This window comes from Botryllus schlosseri, chromosome 14 (assembly GCF_051294905.1).
Source record: "Botryllus schlosseri isolate E-star chromosome 14, Bs_hap1, whole genome shotgun sequence".
In the NCBI taxonomy this organism is placed as follows: Eukaryota; Metazoa; Chordata; class Ascidiacea; order Stolidobranchia; family Styelidae; genus Botryllus; species Botryllus schlosseri.
Genome location: NC_137249.1, coordinates 3,268,300 through 3,290,183, shown reverse-complemented (window position 1 = coordinate 3,290,183; position 21,884 = coordinate 3,268,300). Strand labels below are relative to the sequence as shown.

Genomic DNA, 21,884 nt, shown 5'->3' with positions numbered 1-21,884 from the left:
ACCCACGACACTATGAAATTGCATAGTCGGCATGTAATTTTAGATGAAAAAATTATGTACACCAGGGGTCACCAACTAAAAACGGGTCGCGGGCACCATTTCAAATTTCGTTGAGGCCGCGGGCCACATGAATTCAATATCGAGATGAAATAAGCCCCGCAGTTCAACAATCACGATTTTAAAACTGTGCCCCCTAACATGGGCGATGGACATATAGTTACCACAAAAGAAATAACATATTATTTAAAGATATACCAATACAACATTATATCATTGTCATCACTTTCATTCTGTTTTACACTATGAGCTGCGTGCGATACCTGACAGCACTTTTCAGTGACTATAATGAATCGATATTGGGGGTTAGCTATAGACACGGTTCTTGCTGGAGAACTATCTTTTTGTATATATCTTGATATTGTGGGAAAGCTCCAAGTCGTTTTCAGAGCGTCTCGGTCTTCGCAGTGTCTGGGTCATTGCACGCCAAGGCTATTTTATGCCCATTCATATCAGCTAATTCTTCCTCCTTGGAAGGCTAATACCATGGCTGAAGCCGTATGAGCGAGTGAAGAATACAGATGTTGGTCACTTATTTTGAACAACAGGCAATATTATTAAACTGAAATCAATTTCAGCATTTCAAAATGCTTTACTAAGCGTTCTTTCGAAATCTTATACCGCGGGTTTCGGCAGCAAAATATGATCCGAGGGCCGCATGCGGCCCGTGGGTCGCGTGTTGGTGACCCCTCATGTACACGATGGTATTGTATGAGATACTCAAACATTTGGTTGCCCGGATTGTTGATACATTGTTGCTGGCAAAATGTAATGAGTTTATGCTTTCAATGCAGTGATCAGGAAGGAGTACATTGGGTTCGTCGTAGATGACACAGGGTCAATGGCAAGCGAGATAGCTGGAGTGTGGGATTGGACTTCAGCATGCGCGAGAGGTGTCGGGAAGTGTGGCGATAGCCCAAAAGTCGTACGCGAGTGGCTTTCTATCTCCTTCAACGATCCAAGTAAGTACGATTGCCAGTACGGCAAACAGATTTCAGATCTATCACTAATAAGGAGCTAAGAGACGGTTAAGCTCTTTGTGTTTCACGGCAATGAATTTAGGTTCAAAATTTGAGATCGAAAAGCAAACGTTCGGTAATCGCAATACGAAATTGCAATCATTTTTTGCATTCTTTACCAATCGAGATCGATTGCGAATAGTTATGAACGAATGGGAATGCATTACGTTGCAAATACAATTTACTATCCACATCGAATGCTAAATTGGTTTTCGCAAATCCACCTTTGCTATCGAATCCACTTCAGGTATCGGAGATCTCACAGGACCTACTAGTAATGCTACTTTGATAACCCAGGCAGTCAAGGGGTATTTGCCTCCCAGCGGTGGCTTCGATTGCCCGGAACAGGCGATGAAAGGCTTGGAAGTGAGTTGGGTTTGATGTGTAATTGCCATGTGACAACTTCGTGTGTGAAATGCTATTCCCTGTTGGAGCTTTCTATGGGAATTGTGTAATGTGAACATTAGTGTGCGACCAAGTGCATAAAACTAGGGCTACCATACCAGTGACGTGCGGTGAGGTTCATGACTGGTGAGGCACTGACACCCCCCTCCCACACACACACACACACACACACACACACAGAGACAGACGTAAAATACCTGATCAAGATACACAAATATGTGAATAATAACAGCAGCTAGAGAAGCGGGCAGGCGAGAGCGTTTCCTCTGCCCGTTAGGCGCTGCAATTCTGCATTCTACAATACATATTTAAATTTTTCCTTCAGTGAAATATTCAGTTATTTAATACAGATTGCTCTACTAAAAGGATGGATGAAAATGAAAATAAAAATTTGTTTCAAGGTCCTAATTTCGGTTTTGTATTCTTTATTGCTCTTTGCTCGTCCAATCTCTCTTGGTATGGAATTAAACATAGAACATCGACCTGCAAATGACTATTGCAGTCGAAAACACCATAAAGGCCACAAACAACGACAACGCAGGCTATGTCAGCAGCTATCACATAGCACAATTTAACGTAGCGATTGATTGAAAATACATAACAGCTACATCAGCTAGGGAATGTTTTTGCTCCGCATTACGTATTGGCCATCGCTACTATATAATTCACACAACACAGTCGCTGTCAGTTTCTGAAATCGATAGCGCGCTTCACAGTGCTGCGATTGTCCTATTGATAGCGAATAGTGAATGAGGCAGACTCGATTCTGCCTCACCTGGCTATTGATTCTCGGCGCTGCCATTGTTCTTAATAACACCGAATTTTGCTCTCCTTGGCGATTTTGAGGGGGTTCCAGTTAGGGATGGTGTGAACCTCTGAAAGGTTCAGGTTCGTGTGAACGCGAACCTTTTTGAAAGGTTCTGTGTGAACGCGAACGTGAACCTCATGACGTCACGTGACGTCATATTGCTAATTCCAACCCTAAAAATCAGTGAAGTGATAGCCTATATATTAATGAACACGATACCTAGCGATAGCGACGACTCGGCCCACATAATGCCATAATGTTGAAGTACATGTTGACGTTTTAAACGTCACCCAATGTATCAACTGGGTCAATCATTTGATATAATAATATCATAAAATCACTATCTTCCGTCGCTTTGCCAACAATTTCGACGAGGACTTGTAAGGGAATATAAGCTTACTCTTACGCCTTAATGGCCAGAGCCAGACCGGACGGCGTCTGATTGCTACGTTGATATTGAGCAGAGTGTAAAACGGGTTTTCATACTTGCTAACCATATACCCCATTACCAAGTTATACAACAGTAGAAAACACCCCAATCGCACGGATTTGGTTTTCATGATACAATAAACATATGAAATCAAGATCGACTCGTACGCCTGTTAGATTTTTTACATCAGACAACAACATCAATTTCATTGATTGGTCAAATAAGCATCAATCGCGACCACCTACATGTAGGCCTAGTGGGGAAGCGAGTGGCGCAGTTGGTTAAGCGCCAGCGTCACGACACCAATGGTGGTGGTTCGAATCCCGGTTCGGACTAATTACTATGTGTCGGAGGTTCTATGGGCTCCTCATCGCCGACCTCACTGCAGTCGCAGTGCCTTGAAAAGCCCAATCCGAGTGGGCCGAGCTATAAGTCGGCAGCAAAAACGAGACGATGATAAAAGCGCGCGTGACAGAGACTGCCTGAAGAGAGTGCCTGAGAGAGTGCAAGAACGAACATTCAAGAGACGAAGAAATGCATATTCATTGAACTGTATAACTTGTAATGCCGTGGAGCACAAAGCCTTAAAACAGGCTATAAGCACCACTGATGTGAATGATAATAATAATAATAATAATAATGTAGGCCTAGTGAATTTCGCTCTTGATGTTGTGTGATTGCGGGTTAAGCTCACAGCAGAGAGTCACTAAATATTCACGAACAGAAAGCTTGATATTTCGAGCAAACTTTTGTAACAAAGCAAGTAAATTTTTTGAGATTATCCAAGTGCATGCTCGTTTATTGTTGATTTTTTTTATGCTGCCAGCGCAATGCATAGAGTGGCCCGCAGTTGAAATGCAATAAATTTCAACCAAAGATGCGGTTATAATGAAGTGAAAATTATAATATATGAAAAAGGTTCACAGTGCAGAACCTACCAAGGTTCGTTTGTGAACGTGAACCTCTAAATATCCGAGGTTCACACACAGAACGCGAACGTGAACCTCACGTTCACACCATCCCTAGTTTCAGTGCTCTAAGATGGTTCATATGCAGATTTTCGGAATCGGTGCGACAATAGAATTTGATAGATACCAGTTATCACGAATTCTGAGCTGTTTATGATGAATTGCATCGTCTCAGGTGAGGCACGACCCGCCCGTGCCTCACCTGTGCCTCACATCTCCTTTCGCGCTGTATTTTCGAATAATATAGATGAAAATTGGCGATGCTGGATGAAAAAATACTCAAATTCAGTTGTTCATAGACATCGCCGGTAAATATCAATAATCATTGAAGGTTTTCACACTTTTCTTTTGCTCATCCACGTGACAGGTGAGGCACTGCCTCACTTGTCTCCCCTGACCGCACGTCACTGTACCATAAGTCCTCCTCCTTCGGAGGATTTTTTTTCCAAGAAATGTTCTCCCTTCACCCAAATGTCCTCTTTTTTCGCCATTTGTCCTCCTTTTTAGTTTGACATACCCAAAAAGACGACGAATAACGCGAAATGTGTGCTGAATTGTCAAAAGACGGGTATTTCGGGAGTCGAGCTCGAAAAAATGACCATTTTCGGTTTACCCAATGACCTTTGCTGTATAAACTTGAAAATCACATGTTTTCTTGCCCGCTATAGAATTTTTGCAGCCTGTGAAAGTGTTCTTTTTTACGTATCTAAAAATGTGGTAAACCTAATAAAACTATACGTTGGTAGGGTTGCATTCAAAACAAAAATCAATTTAAAACAAACATGTTTAATACAAGGCGCTCGTTTGAAACATGTTTTTATTATGCTTTTTTTACCCATGGCGTCACGAATATTTAATTGTGACGTCACATCGGATTGACATTGGCAATTGAAAATATAGGGTAAATATGAATCCTACGACGAAAAGGGCTTCCGATCACTGTCATAAACAGACCAAAAATATCTTTAACCAGGACTACATCGTTGTGCAGTATTTTTACGGTCGGCGGTCATCATCATCAGAACACCCATTCCGTACCAATAATGATCGATATCTACATGCAAAAACTGTTGGACCGACGACAATTCCGAGGGTTCCAGCCACCCCACACCGTATACGTCAACTATTTTGGGTGCAAATTGTCCGTAGGCTCATACTACATGTTTTTCAGACGTATTTACACAATTTACATAATAAGACAACGTATGAACAAAAAACAATATTTTTTCCAAAAGGCATTTGTTTAAAACACTCTTTAAAACATGTTTTAAATGCAACCCTACGTGGGTATATTATATTAAATCACAAGAAAGACTCGATTTAAATTTAGAAATTAGCAGAAGGTATCCCCACAACCAATGACGGGTGCAAGATATATTTTTTCACGGATGCGACGCCAAAGCACCCGGAACAGCTCGTGGCTTTACTCAAAATACTCCAGGATAGAGGTGATGATTTTATCGATAGATATGCCGAGCTGATATGGAATTACAATATTTAAGAGTTGGTACATTGTCGCACAGATTGTGAATACGTACCGATTTTGACGGGATGCTGTGGGCCGTGCCCGTCTTACTGTAGCTCTCCGGACCCAAAAGGCTGCATAAAAGAGCTAACGGATTCCTTTGGATCAGGTAGGCATATACATCGTCCAAATATTTCTTGAAATAGGCTACTCCAGTCAATTAGGCTACTACATTCGCGGTAGAAGAAAAGATAGATACAGCTCATGTCCAACCCAGATTTGAATACACTATGCCAGTGCTTTTCAACATTTTTGAGCTCCATTCACACTTTTTTTGTAAAATAAATTTCATTCGCGCAAACTAACTGAAAATTGTTATACAAAAAGAAGACGAAGAAGATACCTAACAACATTTTGTTCAGCTGCGCATCAAATTGGCTACTATGTAGCTTAAGCTATCAAGTGTCATCATTAAAATGTAAATTTTTTTCGCTCGTTTAGATATCAACTATTTCATTTCAATATGAATATACTATTCAATTGTATATTGAAGTTCTCTACCTCCAAGTAGCTCTTGAAACCTTTCTCGGCCAAACAAGTTGTTGGGTTTTGCACAAGAACGTCTACTGCTTGGGTGGCCGGGTCTTAAAATCTGGTCGGCACTCCTATCCAAAACACAGCGTATTTTCGCGAGTTTAAAATGCTTGCTGGCAGAAATTGTTTTTGAGAACTGAGACAAAAGTCCCAGAGACTCCAGTTTGTCGAGAGGGTGAGGCTTTTGCCTTATGTTTTGGAAAATAAGGTCCAAAACGCTCAAGGAGAGTAGGCACATTAGAGCTCGCTACCTTATGATACGTTGCTCCAACTTGTGTTCTGTTTTTTTTTCGATTTCTCATTTTCTGTCTCGCGAGTATATGAGAAGAACAAATAAACCTACGATACTGTCAGTTTGGCTCGTTAGCTCAATCTAACTCGTGAATTCATAGGAGTTTAATAACCTTAAAGCAGCCTTTTACACCGCCACTAAAATCTGAGATTTGGGGGCATCTCGGGCCACGAGCATCACCCATGAAAAGGAATTCATTTTTTGAAATTACAGTAGTATGCTACGATTTTGCGGACATGTAATACATACAGAACTCGCACACCACATTTCTACCCAACACAGCTCTCAAAACATGTCTGACGCACGCGATTTCAAATTAGGGTGATTAAATTCCTCGGCGTGTCGTATTTGTACTACTGTCTAATCCGAATGGGTGCGGCTTCGAGTCCGGCCGAGGTCAACTTCAGAATTCCTACGTAAGTGTGAGAGGTTTATCTGGGCTCCTTCTCGCCACCTCATCCGCGTAAGCGAAGTCTTATAAAAAGCCAAGAGGTGGGCCGTGCTATAAGTCGGCAGTTACGGAAAAATAAGAAAAAATATCGGCCTGGTTTAAATGACCATAGTCGTCGACAAACACCGTGAAAACCACAAAACAAACAAACAAACCGTCTAATCAGATTACAAGAACGGGACTATTCCGTACCGACAACGGAGCACATCCATGTCGAAAGGTTTGGCCATCCAGCATCGGTCATTTTTTGGCCAAGGTTTTATCGCCGCTTATGCTTTTGGCACAGCATGATATCCGCGGTATGATGGCCAAAACTTTACGTCTTCATGTGCCCCGACGCAGAAGGGGTTGGACTCGAAATGAATTAGTCTCATAGGCCTGAAATCGCTCGCTGCACACCCCTACACTAATTCATCCCAACGGTCTTCGTCCATGTTTTCCAGAAAAAAGCCATTCGGATAAATCTTATCAGGAATAGCTCTGGCACCGTGTCGACCCACACTTATACCCTTTGCGGTCCATACTTTATTAATCCTTGAATGGGTAAAAATTTGCGTCACAGCAACTTGCAAATGTGAGTCTGTAATGACGATATTTACTACTGTCCTCGTGCCTCGTGCTAATCGAGTGGTTATTACGAAAATGTGCTGATTGTTTAGCGAAAGGAAGCAGAAAGTCAATTTGACGTCATTTTCCCGCCTGTCACAGGCTCAGACGTGCTGATATACTGTATGTCAGCCACTACACCATGGTGTGTGTAGCTGCAGCTTCTAAACCAGGCTTTTGGTTACGTAATAATTATTGGGCGAAAATATGAATTCACTACGGCTTGTGAGAGCTACGATTAGTGGTGCGTCGTAAGTAGGGATGGTGTGAACCTCTGAAAGGTTCAGGTTCGTGTGAACGCGAACCTTTTTGAAAGGTTCTGTGTGAACACGAACGTGAACCTCATGACGTCACGTGACGTCATATTGCTAATTCCAACCCTATCTTTCAATGAAGTGATAGCCTATATTAATGTACAAAATGTACATGTACGTACACGATACCTAGCGACGACTCGGGTCACATAATCCCACAATGCGGAAGTATATATTGGCGTTTTAAACGTCGCTGAATGTATCAACTGAGGCAATCAAATGATATATTACTTCCATAAAATCAATATTATCCGTCGCTTTGCCAACAACTTCGACGAGGACTTACCACGGAATATAAGAAACACCTTAACGGTCTTGGCCAGGCCGGACAATGTATTCGGCGTCGGAGTATTGCTACATTGATTTTGAGCAGAGTGTAAAACAGGGTTTCTATGCTTGCTACCGATATTATCCCATTAATAAGTTATACAGCAGTAGCCAAAACCCCCCATAAACATATGAAGTCAAGATTGATTGGTTGAATAAGCATCATTCGCTGACTACTATAAGTGTATTTCGCTCGTGACGTTGTGTGATTGCGAGTCGAGCTCACAGCAGAGAGTCGCTAAATATTCACAATTGGAAAGCTGAATATTTGGAGCAAACTTTTGTAACAAAGCAAGTAAAATCTTTGAGGCTGTCAAGGTGCATATTCGTTTTGTGTTGAATTTTTCTGCTGCCAGCGCCATGCATAGAGGGACCGGCTCGCAGTTGAAATGCAATAAATTCGTACCAAAGACGTCATAATAAAGTAAAAATTGTAATATATTAAAAAAGTTCACAGTGCAGAACCTATTAAGGTTCTGTTGTGAACGCGAACCTCTGAATTTCCGAGGTTCACACACAGAACGCGAACGTGAACCTCACGTTCACACCATCCCTAGTCGTAAGTAAAACAAGTTACAATTGCGTCGCAACTACAAAAGTTACACTGCCCTTGAATTTCCTATTAGGTTTATTTGAATTATTCTACGTCAGAAAAATTAACAATTATTCCCGATTTTCATTCGCACTCATCCGGATTTCATTCGCACCATTCGCATCACCTTCGTCATTCGCACTGCAATTTTTTTCGCTCGCACGAGTGCGAACCTTCACACAGGTTGAAAGCACTGCACTATGCCATACCGGTTAGATGAATATATTTCACGTATCTCACCGACATAAAACTCTTTCTTTAGCCTTTCACTCAAAATAGGCACTGACTTGCTAGCCACACTATTTTTCTGTGTGGGCCGCAGATTGTGCTCCCCTGCTGTACAGTATTAGTTGATCAATTTACAGAGCGTATCGTAGGTACCAGGGATATTGATTGATACAGCTTAATTAACATTCGGATTTCGAAACAAGTTATTCATTGGTCTGCTTTGTTGATGACTATGTCTATCAAGCGCGCTGTCCGCGTATCAAAATAGAGTTTTAAGTCTTCGGGTTTTGCTAAGATCTTGCGATTTGAAACTGTTGGGGCACTGCGCAATGTAAAAATCTAGGAGTGCAGCATGCAAATTCTATCTGCAGTAGTTAAACAGATTTAATTTCTATTGGATGTATCAAATGCTTTCTGCAAGCAAATTGTACATTAATCTCGCCCTTTTGTAACTTCACAGAGGATGCCATACCAGCGTTTTATCGTCTGGCGGCAAGAACCGCTTCCCCTGTACACATCTTTGAAAAGCCAAGCAGCTCGAATGAGATGGTGGCGACACTCAGGAGAGAAGTCTCGTTTGGTGAGAATGGAGTTAACAGTAATATCTGATCGATTTAATGCGATAATATTCATCGTACGAATAACGTTACGTTCCTCAGCTGAGACCGGGTTTTCCGAAAACTTTACCGTAAATGAGTTGCATCTGCATGCGCAATCGTAACGCATCGAACCCAGATCCCTCATTCCGAAATTAAACGATTCAGTCGCTGTATAACCAATGTCGAATTGTCGCTCCACGCTATTAAACCGCATAAATCCGTCACCTCATGAAATATTTGCTACCTCTTTTTTACTGCAGGAATAGCCAGATGGGGGCCTTGGTCAAGCTGCTCAGTGACATGCGGTAAAGGGATTAATACGAGAGGCTGCTATCACCGAGGAAAAGCAGTCGAAACAAGCACATGTGGCGACGGACCCACGAAGAGGGAATGCTCCATGCCCACATGTCCTGGTACGAAGCCTTACGTTATATGGGAAAGCGCAGTGAAATCCTTTACGTGTGCTTTATTAACATAACCGTTGCCTGAATTGCGATGATGCCAGACGACGAATATTCGTCGCAATACTGTATTCTTTTCTATATTCTACTTAATGAGTATATATACTTTGGTCATGCAGTAACATCGAAAGAGTATATCGGGTTCGTTGTGGACAACACGGGGGGAATGTCAACCCAGATAGCGGGAGTACGAAAATGGATTGAAGTATGCAAAAACGATTTCGGGAGGTGTGGCGACACCCCAAATGCCGCACGGGAGTGGCTCTCTATCTCCTTCAACGATCCAAGTAAGCATACTGCAAAAACAGCAAATAAATTACAGATCTGTCGTTCATAAAAGTCTATATCACCACTACAGAACGCTTCATCATTTCAACTCTTTGTGTTCGACAGCAACAAATTTCAGATTAGAAATTCTGACACCGAGAAGCAAACATGGGGAATGGTAATACAGAATTGTAATCGGTTGTAGCGTAAAATGCACGTTTTGTCGTCGCCTAGCTCAAACCATTGAGCGTTGTGCGATTTGATCAGAGATTTAGCAGCATCAATCTAGGTTCATCGAGTAGCTATGCTAACTCGATTGCGGCCACTTCCTCACATTCTATGCGTTCTATTGCCCCAGCCTTACCTCTGAGACACGGAAAAATTAAACACCAATTACAAAGTAGGGTCACAATGTAGGGGAGATGTGGTACCGATGGATCTAAAATTGCAAAATGATTTCTGGCCCGCAAATCTTCAGCCGAGAATAGCGGATCTTTTGCTGTCTTAACACTTTGATACAAGATCTAACTATCGCGGACATTTACATGGATATCACACTTTTCAAAAAATATTTATAAACGTTTAAAATTTGTTGCTCGAACGTGTCCTAAGTGTTGGAGGTTTATCTAGGCTGCACCTCGTCATCTCATCCGCATAAGCGGTGTCTTCCAAAAAGCCTAGAAGTGGGTCGTGCTGCAAGTTGGCAGATACAGAATCAAAAATAAGGAATACCGGCCTGCCGGTGTAAATGACCATAGCAGTCGACAAACACCATGAATAACACGAACATGCAACATACAACAAACAACAACAACAACCCATCTGGACGACAAATACTCATGTTAAATGGGCCATTGCGAACGCACCGTAGATAGCCCTTGTGGTGTGTTGTGCCATCGCTGATTACACGATAACCTTGCGTTTAAAAGTTTCTGATTGTAGAAGCAGAACACCCCGCAGGCTTACTATTATGCACCATTCGCGAGTATAAATGTTAGGTAAGCAATAGGAGTCGCTTTCCAGTCGCACGGAGCGCGAAAAAATTGTCAATCCCGTACATGAATTTCCTCGATAATATCATTAGTTTCACAAATATTTTACTGTCAAATATTTATCCATGTGATCAGATTGACCTTCAGAACTGATAGAAAGGATGTATTTGAATATTTTGGGTACAGAATCAGTGATGATACACTTCCGCTTTTAATTAACCACTGTTGCACGACTTTATTTCTTGACCTACCGTCATGCAGGATTGTCGGTGAAATTAAAATTTATTGGAATCGCCCAAACGTAACTGAAAAACCTTCATTCGTGAGACGCACATGATTCCAACATGGTATTTCTTCATGGGGTGCATTATTATTTTCTGCGGTTCGCATTTGTACGGTGGGTTCAGATTGCAAGGACACTATATAGCAAAAATTAAAAATCTAAGTCACCCTGAATCGCGAAAGCATGAAGAGAATGTTTAAGTTGAATTAAAATCTCCAAAATATTTGGTAAATACTTCTTTGAGTCAAATTGCATATTGACGGCCGCTATAATTTGATTATGTAGGTATACGTAGGGATGGTGTGAACCTCCGAAAGGTTCAGGTTCGTGTGAACGCGAACCTTTTTGAAAGGTTCTGTGTGAACGCGAACGTGAACCTCATGACGTCACGTGACGTGATTTTGCTAATTCCAGCCCTACATTTCAGCCTATATTAATGTACACGATATCTAGCGACGACTCGGGCCACATATTGCCACAGTACTGAAGTACATATTGACGTTTTAAACGTCGCCAAATGTGTAAACTGGGGTAATCAAATGATATAATAATCCCATCCTATCTTCAGTCGTTTTGCCAACAATTTCGACGCGTACTTGCAAGGGAATATAAGCTTACGCCTTCGGTCCAGGCCAGAACGGGCAATGAATTAGTCGTCTGAGTATTGCTACGTTGATATTGAGTAGAGTGTAAAACAGGTTTCTTTACTTGCCCGATTACCCCATTAACAAGTTAGGGCAGTGGCCAACGCCCCAATCGCACGGATTTTTTTTTTTTTTATGATATAATAAACATATGAAGTCAAGATTGACCCCGTACGCCTGCTAGATATTTTACATCAGACAACGCTATCAATTCCATTAATTGGTTGAATAAGCATCATTTGCTGACTATGTACAATGTACTATGTACTATGTACATTGTACATGTAGTGTATTTCGCTTTTGGTGTTGTGTGATTGGGAGTCAAGCTCACAGCAGAGAGTCACAAACGGAAAGTTGGATATTTCGAGCCAACTTTTGTAACAAAGCATGTAACATTTTTGAGATTGTCAAGGTGCATGCTCGTTTAGTGTTGATTTTTTTCATGCTGCCAGTGCCATGCATAGAGTGACCCGCAGTTGGAATGCAATAAGTTTCTACCAAAGATGTTATAATGAAATCAAAATTGTCAGTTTTGAAAAAGGTTCAAACTGCAGAACTTATCAAGGTTCGTTTGTGAACGTGAACCTCTAATTTTCTGAGGTTCACACACAGAGCGCAAACGTGAACCTCACGTTCACACCATCCCTAGTATACGGTCGCATAAATTATTTATTTGTTAATCTCAAGGGATCATAGCCTTTGTGCAAAAACAGTTCAGTGATATGGGACTCCCGACATGATCCGGCCCTATGTAGGACGCAGACATGCATCTGGTTCGGACACGCCAATGAATGGCTGCTCTACGTCTGACTATGGTGATACTTGGCATTTGGTTCAAGACTTTGCTTTCTATTATGAAACTGGCAGATATGAATAGGTTAATTTGTTAACTTGTTCAGAAGCGTAAATTTGCCTCTTTAATGGGCTGGCTAGTCATTGGTCCACTTTAATGCGGATCTAATACACCTCAGTACACCCGATCTGAGTGGTACACCCTTTCAAAGTTTTGGTACACCGTGGGGTGTACGATACACCCGATTGAAGAGCCCTGATCTAAGCTACAGCATGGCAATGAAGAATATTTCGTCGCCACCTACAAGAATAAAATAGATTATATCAACTCAAATGTTAGTATAAAATCACATTTTAATTTCCGCCGAAACTAATGCCACACACATATTACCGAAAAAGCGATATTTTCATTTTCAAATAACTCGTAATAGTGATAAAACACCCCAGGTAACTATGATTTACAGCCTCTATATATGTAGGCGTGTTTCTGTTGTTAAGTGGTTAGTTGATCAAACTATTTTGCTTGATTTGGCTATGGTACCATAAGTCCCCCACCCTATAAATATTGTAATTGAATTGAAAATAGTCCACTCTAGGATGATATTGATTCAAAAAATGTGTGTCATTATATATCCTGATACATGCCCTATAATTCACGTAAAAACTATTGCGGGTTTGTTAGTCTGGAAGGTGATATAGAAAAATGTTTATGTCCATCCAAATTTACTTTGCACCCCCTAAAACGTAAATCATTTGTCACATATCCCATAACTCACGCAGGTCGAAGTTTTTTTAATGTGAGCAAAGATTCTGCCAGCATGCCATTGTAGACAAAGTCGCGTACTGTAATCATTGGATTATCACAGAGAATTTTTCAAGTATTTCCGGTACATCTCCCCTATTACCAAAAAAGTTTACGTCGATAACAGTCACAATAGGCTAGCAACAGTTAATTCTCTACTTACAATCTAAGTAATTGCTTTTCAACCTAACCTGTGATATGATACGCGTACTAGGGATTGTGTGAACCTCTGAAAGGTTCATATTCGTGTGAACGCGAACCTCATAACGTCACGCTACGTCATATTGCCAATTCCAACTCTACATTTCAGTGAAGTGATAACCCAAATTACTGTACACGATACCTAGCGACGACTCGGGCCACATAATGCCACAATGGTGAAGTACATGTTGACGTTTTAAACGTCGCCAAAAGTGTCAACTATTGCAATCAAATGATATAATAATCCCATAAAATCAATATCTTCCGTCGCTTTGTCAACAATTTCGACGAGGACTTCCAAGGGAATATAAGCTTACGGCTTAACAGTCTTGGTCAGATCGGGCTATGTATTTGGCGTCTGAGTATTGCTACGTTGATATTGAGCAGAGTGTAAACGGGTTTCTATACTTGCTACCGATATTACCCCATTAACAAGTTATACAGCAGTAGCCAACACCCCAATCGCACGGTTTGGTTCTATAATACAATATAATACAATATGATACAATATGATACAATATGATACAATATGATACAATATGATACAATATGATATGATATAATATGATACAATATGATACAATAAACATATGAAATCAAGATTGACCCTGTACGCCAGCTATAATTTTTACATCAGACAACGAAATCCATTTCATTGATTGGTTGAATAAGCATAATTCGCTGACTACCTACAGACTATTGCGCTCTTGCTGATAGATGAATAGATCATTTATTAAATTCGTCTCACCAGGAAAATTTGAAACATTCAAATAATCGGTATGGACAGGGAAGGGACGATACGACCGAGAGGTCATCTAGTCAATCCCTTCCCTATAGAGCATACAAATTATAACTCACGAGACAGACGAACACAATGATAAATTTCAAAAACACAAAAATAAAAGAGATCGGTATAAACCAGTGGTTCCCAACCTTTTTCGACCCATCGCCCCCTTTTCAAGGTCAACACCGACCATCGCCCCCCAAATTTTGTGCACCGATAATTGGGCATACAGACTGTAATGACCGGCGGGTTGACTAAAAAAAAAAAAAAAAAAAGTCATCTTTCTCCGCTCAGAGCTGAAAATAACGTTTTTTCGCTCCGCATTGCTAGGTGGATGACTAAAAAAAAAAAAAAAAAAAAGGTCAGCCGTTTTTACGCGTCATCGCCCCCCTATCGCCCCCTTCGCTATTTTCGCCCCCCGTCGCCCCCTTTGTCCATTTCCGCCCCCCTGTCGCCCCCTTCGTCATTTTCGCCCCCCTAGATCGCCAAATCGCCCCCTGGGGGGCGATATCGCCCACGTTGGGAACCACTGGTATAAACGAACAACATACACATAAGAAAGCCATGTTCGAACAGCAACAACAACAGTGCATCAATTACAGACCAATAAGTTGATTAGAAGGGTCCAGCAGATAGTCTATCAGTGATTTTTTAAAACCGTTGAAGCTTCGTTCACGATTTGTAATGGGTACATTATTCCAGATGATAGGACCGGCTATCAAAAGAGATCGTTTGCAGAATTCCTTCCTTACTAAATTGTGGCGGTAATTTGGTGCGGCTGAAAATCTGGTATTGTGACTATGGGTGGATGTTGATAGTTGTAATTCATCCTCCAAACTAAAGGCAAGCTGTTTATTGTGAAAACGATAAGATGTGTGATTGTGGGTCAAGGTCACAGCAGAGAGTCACTAAATATTCGAGGAAACTTTTATAATAAAGGCAGTAAAATTTGGCGCTTTTTCGATATGCCCCCGAGGTGAAAATTTATAAACGGAAAAATAAATTATTTTTCCTGTTGGGATTGGGATGAGTTTGAATTTGTGGGTGCTGGATATTAGGGTTGAAAGTAGTTTAGGGTTAGGGTAACCCAATATTGGGGTTGTGGGTGGGAGATATTAGGGTTGTGGGTGGGAGATATTAGGGTTGTGGGTGAGGGATATTAGGGTTGTTGGAGAGGGATATTAGCGTTGTGAGTGGGAGATATTAGGGGTGTGCGTGAGGGATATTAGGGTTGTGAGGGGGAGATATTAGGATTTCATCACCGCTAACCCTAATATCTCTCACGCCCAAACCTAATATACGTCATTCAAACAACCCTAATATCTTTCATTCCCTAACCCTAAAATCTCTCACCCACAGCTCTAACATTGGGATACCCTAACCCGAACCCACTTCCAACCCTAATCTTCCGTACCCAACACGTGAAAAAAAGAATTTATTTTTCCGTTTATAAATTTTGATATCGGGGGTATGTCGAAGAAGCGCCTAAAATTTTTGAGATTGTCAAGGTGCATGCTCGCTTAGCGTTGATTTTGTTATGCTGCCAGCGCCATGCATTTATAGTGACCCGCAGTGGAAATGCAACAATTTTCGACCAAAGATGTTATAATGAAGTGAAAATCGCAGTATATGAAAAAGGTTCACAGTGCAGAACCTACCAAGTTCGTTTGTGAACGTGAACCTCTAAATTTCGGAGGTTCACACACATAACGCGAACGTGAACCTGACGTTCACACCATCCCTAGTACGCACTTGTGCGGATGAAAAATATTGCAGTGCGGATGAGTGCGGATGAAAATCGTAAATAATTGTTACTTTTTCTGACGTGGAAAAATTAAAATAAACCTAGTATGAAATTCAAGTGCACGGAGTTCCCTAACTTTTGTCGTTGCGACGCAATTGTAAAAAAAATTGTTTCATTTACCAAGCACCGCCAATCGTAGCTTTTACAACAACTTTGTCTCGCATCAGCCGTAATGAAATAATATTTGCGCACTATAATTATAGTACGTAATCAGAAGTCTGGTTCGAAAGTGGGTGTAGTGGCAGGCATATACATATAGTGCATCAGCACGTCTGAGACTGCGACACGCAGGGGAAAAAAATGACGTAGCATTGACTTTCTGCTTTCTTTCTCACAGCAATCATCACATATTTTAGTAATAACGGTTTCATTAGCACGAGGCACAAAGGTAGTAGTAAATACCATCATTACAGACTCGTATTTACAAGTTACTGTAACGCAAATATCAAGGGTTCTTGAAGTATGGGTCGCAAAGGGTATAATTTTGGGTCGCCATGGCACCAGAGCGATATGTTAATATGTATGTAATATTTCAATAATTTATTGCAAAAAATTTCTTCGATTGGACAGTTTACACATATCCAAACTCACTGCATTGGGCACTATACATGAAATAAGCAAGACACGCAGAAAATACGACTTGATTATCAAAATGTGCCGACCTTAGTAGTACACAAGTTGATTTGAATTCATGATTAGATTTTTCAGACTGGTTTCTCCGAAAACACCGACGAATCCTGTTGGGATCCTTTATTGTAGGGGTGAAGGGTACAACGAGCGGGTACGGGCCTATGAGACACATTCGTTTTGGGGCCAATCCATTATTCTTCTGTACACATGAAGACGTCAAAGTGCGGTGCTAAAAAGATGGGCGGCGACAAAACCTTGGCCAAAAATGACCGTCACTGGTTGGCCGAAACTTTTGATATTGATATTCTCGATCGTTGAAATGGTCGGCAGTTGGCACCGAATAGTCCCGTCCTTAAAATCTGAGTAGTTATAGTTAGTAGTACAAATACGACGGGTATAGAGAAAAATAATTCACCCAAATTTGAAATCGCGTTCAGACATGAGGTGTGTCGCGTACAATTGTTGCCTTCGCGTTCTCTATGTTCATTGTTCATACATGCCCGTAAAATCGCAGCGTCGTCGAAGTGTGAGCCGTGGGACGCGAGATGCCACTAAGACTCAGATTTTGGTCCGGTTTAAAAATTGTAAGAACCACGGCTTTAAAGTTATTGAACTGCTATGAACTTTCAAGTTAGATTGAGCCAGAGAGCCGAACACATGCTACTGTGGCTTTCTATGTTCTTTTCAATTACTCGTGAGACATAAAATGGGAAATTGAAAACACACAAGTTCGAGCAGCATATCATGAGGTAGCGAGCTGTTATGTGCCTACTCTTCTTGATAGCTTTGGAACTTAATTTCGAAGCCATCACGCAGAAGCATTAAAACAAACATGCGCGTTTAGAACACCTTCGACGTACCGGAGCCTCCGATACCTTTGTGTCAACCATTTCTGCCAGAAAGCGTTTTGATTGGTGGAGGAAACGCTGCATTTTTTGGATAGGAGTGCTGGATGGTTCTTATAAAGACCTGACCATGGCTAACAGCTTATTTGGCCGAAAAGCGTATAAGTGCATTATATGGTTGAAATCCAAACGAGGGAAAAGAGTTGTCTTTTGAATGAGACACTTGATAGCATAAACCGGTTATCTACTTGTTGCACATCTGAACATAATATTGTTAAGTATGTTCACTTTCTTCTTGTATAACAATGGTGGGTTGCTTTGTGCGGATGAGATTTTTTTACTAAAAAGTGAAGATGGTGCTCAAAAAGATTGAAAAGCACTGATCTAAATCAATACACTTACACTCACAATTATATACACCACAACACAATACAAATAACACCATGTAACAAAATTTTGCAAAAGTTTTGGTCAACCAAAAATTTTTATGTATTGTGTTTTAGTATTTCCATATAATTACAAAAATACCTAAATTTTTCCTGAAGTGTCCCAAATTTTGAAGAAATGTCAATTTCTCTAATTTTTGATTTTACTCTTGATTGCTCCGTATTAATCACAATAATTATTTATTGGAGGTAAGAAAACGCTAATGAAAAGGTCAATATGAAGAATTATAGCTTATTCATGCATCAAGTAACCAATCAACACTTTAAAACTCGTCAAAAGTGGTTTTGTTTGCGTGACTTGCGTCTGGGAAATGAGAAATTTTTTCTTATTATGGACCAAAAATAAACCAGGTACCAAAATTTTACAAAATTTTATTTGAGTAAAAATTTTTATGTATTGTGTTTTCTATTCAATCACTAAAATACAATAATTTCTTTTGAAGTGTCCCTAGTCTTTGAGAAATGTCACTTTTTGTGATTTCTCGTTTTACTCAAAATTGCCCTGTAATAATACGCATAATTCCTTATTGGACGTACAAATCCACTAACAAAACGAAGGAATATGCACAAATAGTGGCTACCATAGATTATAAAAGGATGTAAAAACTTCAAAAATTTTCCGAAGTGGTCTTGTTTGCATGATTTGGGTCTATAAACTGAGAAATCTGCTGATATTACGGAATACCGTGTAAATCGTTCATGCCCTTTTCACGACGAAGATATTCGTTCCCTATAATTTCAACCTTGGAGTCAGAATTTTAGCATTCAATTTAGTGATTCCCGACTAAATCATCAAGTTCGTGTTGGTTACGAATGTGTGGTTCTAGATTTATATCTATATGGGAGATATTGAAGTCGTCATCGGAGTAATTTTCTGTATCTGCGCTGTCGAGTCTTCTGGAGCTTTCTTTGCCTGATAGTTGAGTAGATGACATAGAAGGATATGCAATGTCAAGTCATTTTTTAGTTATTCTAAACCAGGGGTTCTCAGCCCTTTCTTGGCCGTGGCTCATTTTCCTGTTTGAAAATGTGCTTTGGCATACCTCTTATCTTATTGCTGTCATAATACTGTTCAATGCGTGGTAATCGACGGCGCCGATATGCCTATTTCTCTCAAATATGCAAATTTTTCTCCTAATTTACTGATGATATTTAAATGCAGACCTTTCGGCCCATGAAATCGCGCCAAGCGCGACGAAAATTTTCATGTCTAATAAATATCCTCCAACAGACGACCAACGAAATAATCTTGTGCAGCTTCGAGCTCCCGCGATTGGGGGTTTGGGTACAGCCGCTACGGCCCTGGTAGATCGTAGGCTAAAACTCTGTATATTATGATCGTCCGCTGCTCCATTCGCGTCGCGGAACACAATGATCAAAACCACACATCCGCTGTGTGATTGGGATTTTAGTTCCATTATTGTGGGGAATAATATAATCATTCTGGGTCAGCTTCAAACAATTCATTGGTGACTGGGGTACTACAGGAAAGTGGAGAAAGATTTATTTATTATGCATGGTGTACAATGCACATTGTATGTCTTGTACCAACCAACAGAAGTTGCGATGTCAGAATATTCAATCCAATGATACAATCAATTCATGTGACTCCTAGGTACAATGATTTCCTGGGCGGACATTCTAAACCGACTCCAAAGATTAATGCGCTCGACTAAATCCTCAATCCAATACGATTCGTTGCGGTGGTGCAGATACCTCCACCAGAAGTTGCTAATAATTTGCAATTATGACTATTTTTATCTTATAATAATGCGACTTGCCTATGTACAGTAAATCTATACCCCAATTACACTTCATTCCGAGTTTATTGCACACCCCTTTCAACGGCATACGACATGTGACCCTGCCAGAATACTTGGTTACTTCAGCATTACCTTCCAGTTATTATATACTCGAAATTATTTTAGCTGCTATTAGCCGTAGGTTGTCATAGCCAGTGGAAAAAGCCTCCGTTTCTCCCTCCCGTTTTCGACTTGAACATGCTGACTCCATGCGTGCCACTACGTCTCATCAGAGTCGGATGAAAAGGTTTACGTAGCCGCCGTATAATTAGATAATTTGAATATATTTTTAGCGATTAATATAACAAATACAACTAAACTAAACATCAATTCTAAAATGTTCTAAATAGCTTTGTGGCCCACCTCAAATGCTCCTGTGGCCCACCCTTTGAGAACCCCTGTTTTAAACCTTGGAATTTCACCCATACAGAAATAACAGCCTTCTATAAGGTTTCGAATTTCCCTTCAGCTTCTTTAATAACAAATGATACTGAATACCGATTTCCCTTTAGACATCCGTCCATATTTCATCCGCATGTTTCGCAGATTACATGAAATACCCAGTTTTTATCATTGTCCCCAATCTTCATGCCGGAGAAAAGTTAATAAGCATATAAACCAGTGGTTCCCAACCTTTTTCGGTGGCAGGGCCAAATTTAGAATTTCAGAGTACGGCCGGGGCCGCACGAATATCACGGCTATGAAAGGAACCCAAAATAGTCATCAAAATATGAAAATTGGCATTGTTCCGATCATTCGCTTGACGCCATTGGCCATTGTGTTGCCGCGCTCCCGTTGTTCAGAACAATCAACCTTTGCTGGCTATTGCGGAGTAGTTTTATTGCCCTGGCGAGATTTCAATTCGTATTTTTGGAATCAGTGCGACACTTGCTTTCGATAAACACCGACATATCAAATTATTCGGACGCTTGGGTCGCGAGCTATAGGACTACCAATTATGCTGCTTTTTGCCGGCTAAGCAGTACGCATCTCGGCGTATTCAATCGTGAGTCACTTGTTGCACATCTATCCGTAAATAAGTTATCAATACCCAGGGCCGTAACAGCACTTCGTCAGCCCTCCTCCCCCCAAAAAACAACGTTTCTCTTGCCCCCCCCCATAGCGTGATAAACAGTACTTCGAAGCCCCCAGACCCCCTCAGGCTAGATGGCTGTTTACCGCTATTCATCATCTAAATCGGGTGTCCGTTTTAGGCAGCTTCTCTGGACTAATCTATAATTCATGATTGAATCGGTCAATAGAATCGGGAATTGCATATATATTGGTATCAATTTTTATCCCCTCTCTCTGCACACGTAATCAGGTCGATCGGTTGAGCCGAGTGAGTTGTGTTTGAAAAGGTAGGACCCCTCAATAATGATTAAACATCTTCGGGCGTATACTCGTTGGCAGGAACGAAACAGCACTTCGCCAGCAGGCCCCCCAAAAGACTTAAGTCTTGAGCTCCCGTAGGGTGATAAACCGACCCCCGTGCCGTTGTTCGCTTCTGCCACGAAATCAGGATCCCCGTTTAGTGAGCCAGCGCGGAGCGCAAAAATTTTCGATAATTCAAAATAAAATAGGTCAATAAGATCGGGAATTGCATATATATTCCTATCAATTACTTGTCCTCTCTGCTCACGTAATCAGATTTACCGGTAGAGCTGAGTGAGGTGTCTTGGATACTGTAGGGCCCGTAAATAATAATCAAACATATTCGGACGGGCGGGTCCGTTGGTACGACTTCGTTGCATGATATTATTTGTCATTTCGTGACCCCCAGTCTGCTATATCAAGAAATATAGAATCGCCCAAACAGACTTAACTAAAAGATGCACACGATGTCAAATAGGTAGTATTTCACTGGCATATAATTCTTCCCTGCGGGATGGTAGCCTATTTGTCTCGTGCCGTTCAGATTGCAAGACAGGAACATTCGGCGCCAGTCATTTATGCGCCTATGGTCAATTATACGT

The 21,884-nt window shown here is 41.0% G+C and overlaps 1 protein-coding gene across 1 annotated transcript in view; it reads left to right on the top strand.

The window, feature by feature from the left end:
- The window catches only part of LOC145456164 (uncharacterized), a 194,613-nt gene that overhangs the window by 17,345 nt on the left and 155,384 nt on the right, over positions 1-21,884 (top strand). Inside the window, exons 13-19 of the mRNA XM_080334225.1 lie at positions 852-1,019; positions 1,324-1,442; positions 5,018-5,135; positions 5,211-5,321; positions 9,017-9,136; positions 9,416-9,568; positions 9,736-9,903. Coding sequence (XP_080190351.1) covers positions 852-1,019; positions 1,324-1,442; positions 5,018-5,135; positions 5,211-5,321; positions 9,017-9,136; positions 9,416-9,568; positions 9,736-9,903 — 957 coding nt within the window. The remainder of the gene's footprint in view (positions 1-851; positions 1,020-1,323; positions 1,443-5,017; positions 5,136-5,210; positions 5,322-9,016; positions 9,137-9,415; positions 9,569-9,735; positions 9,904-21,884) is intronic.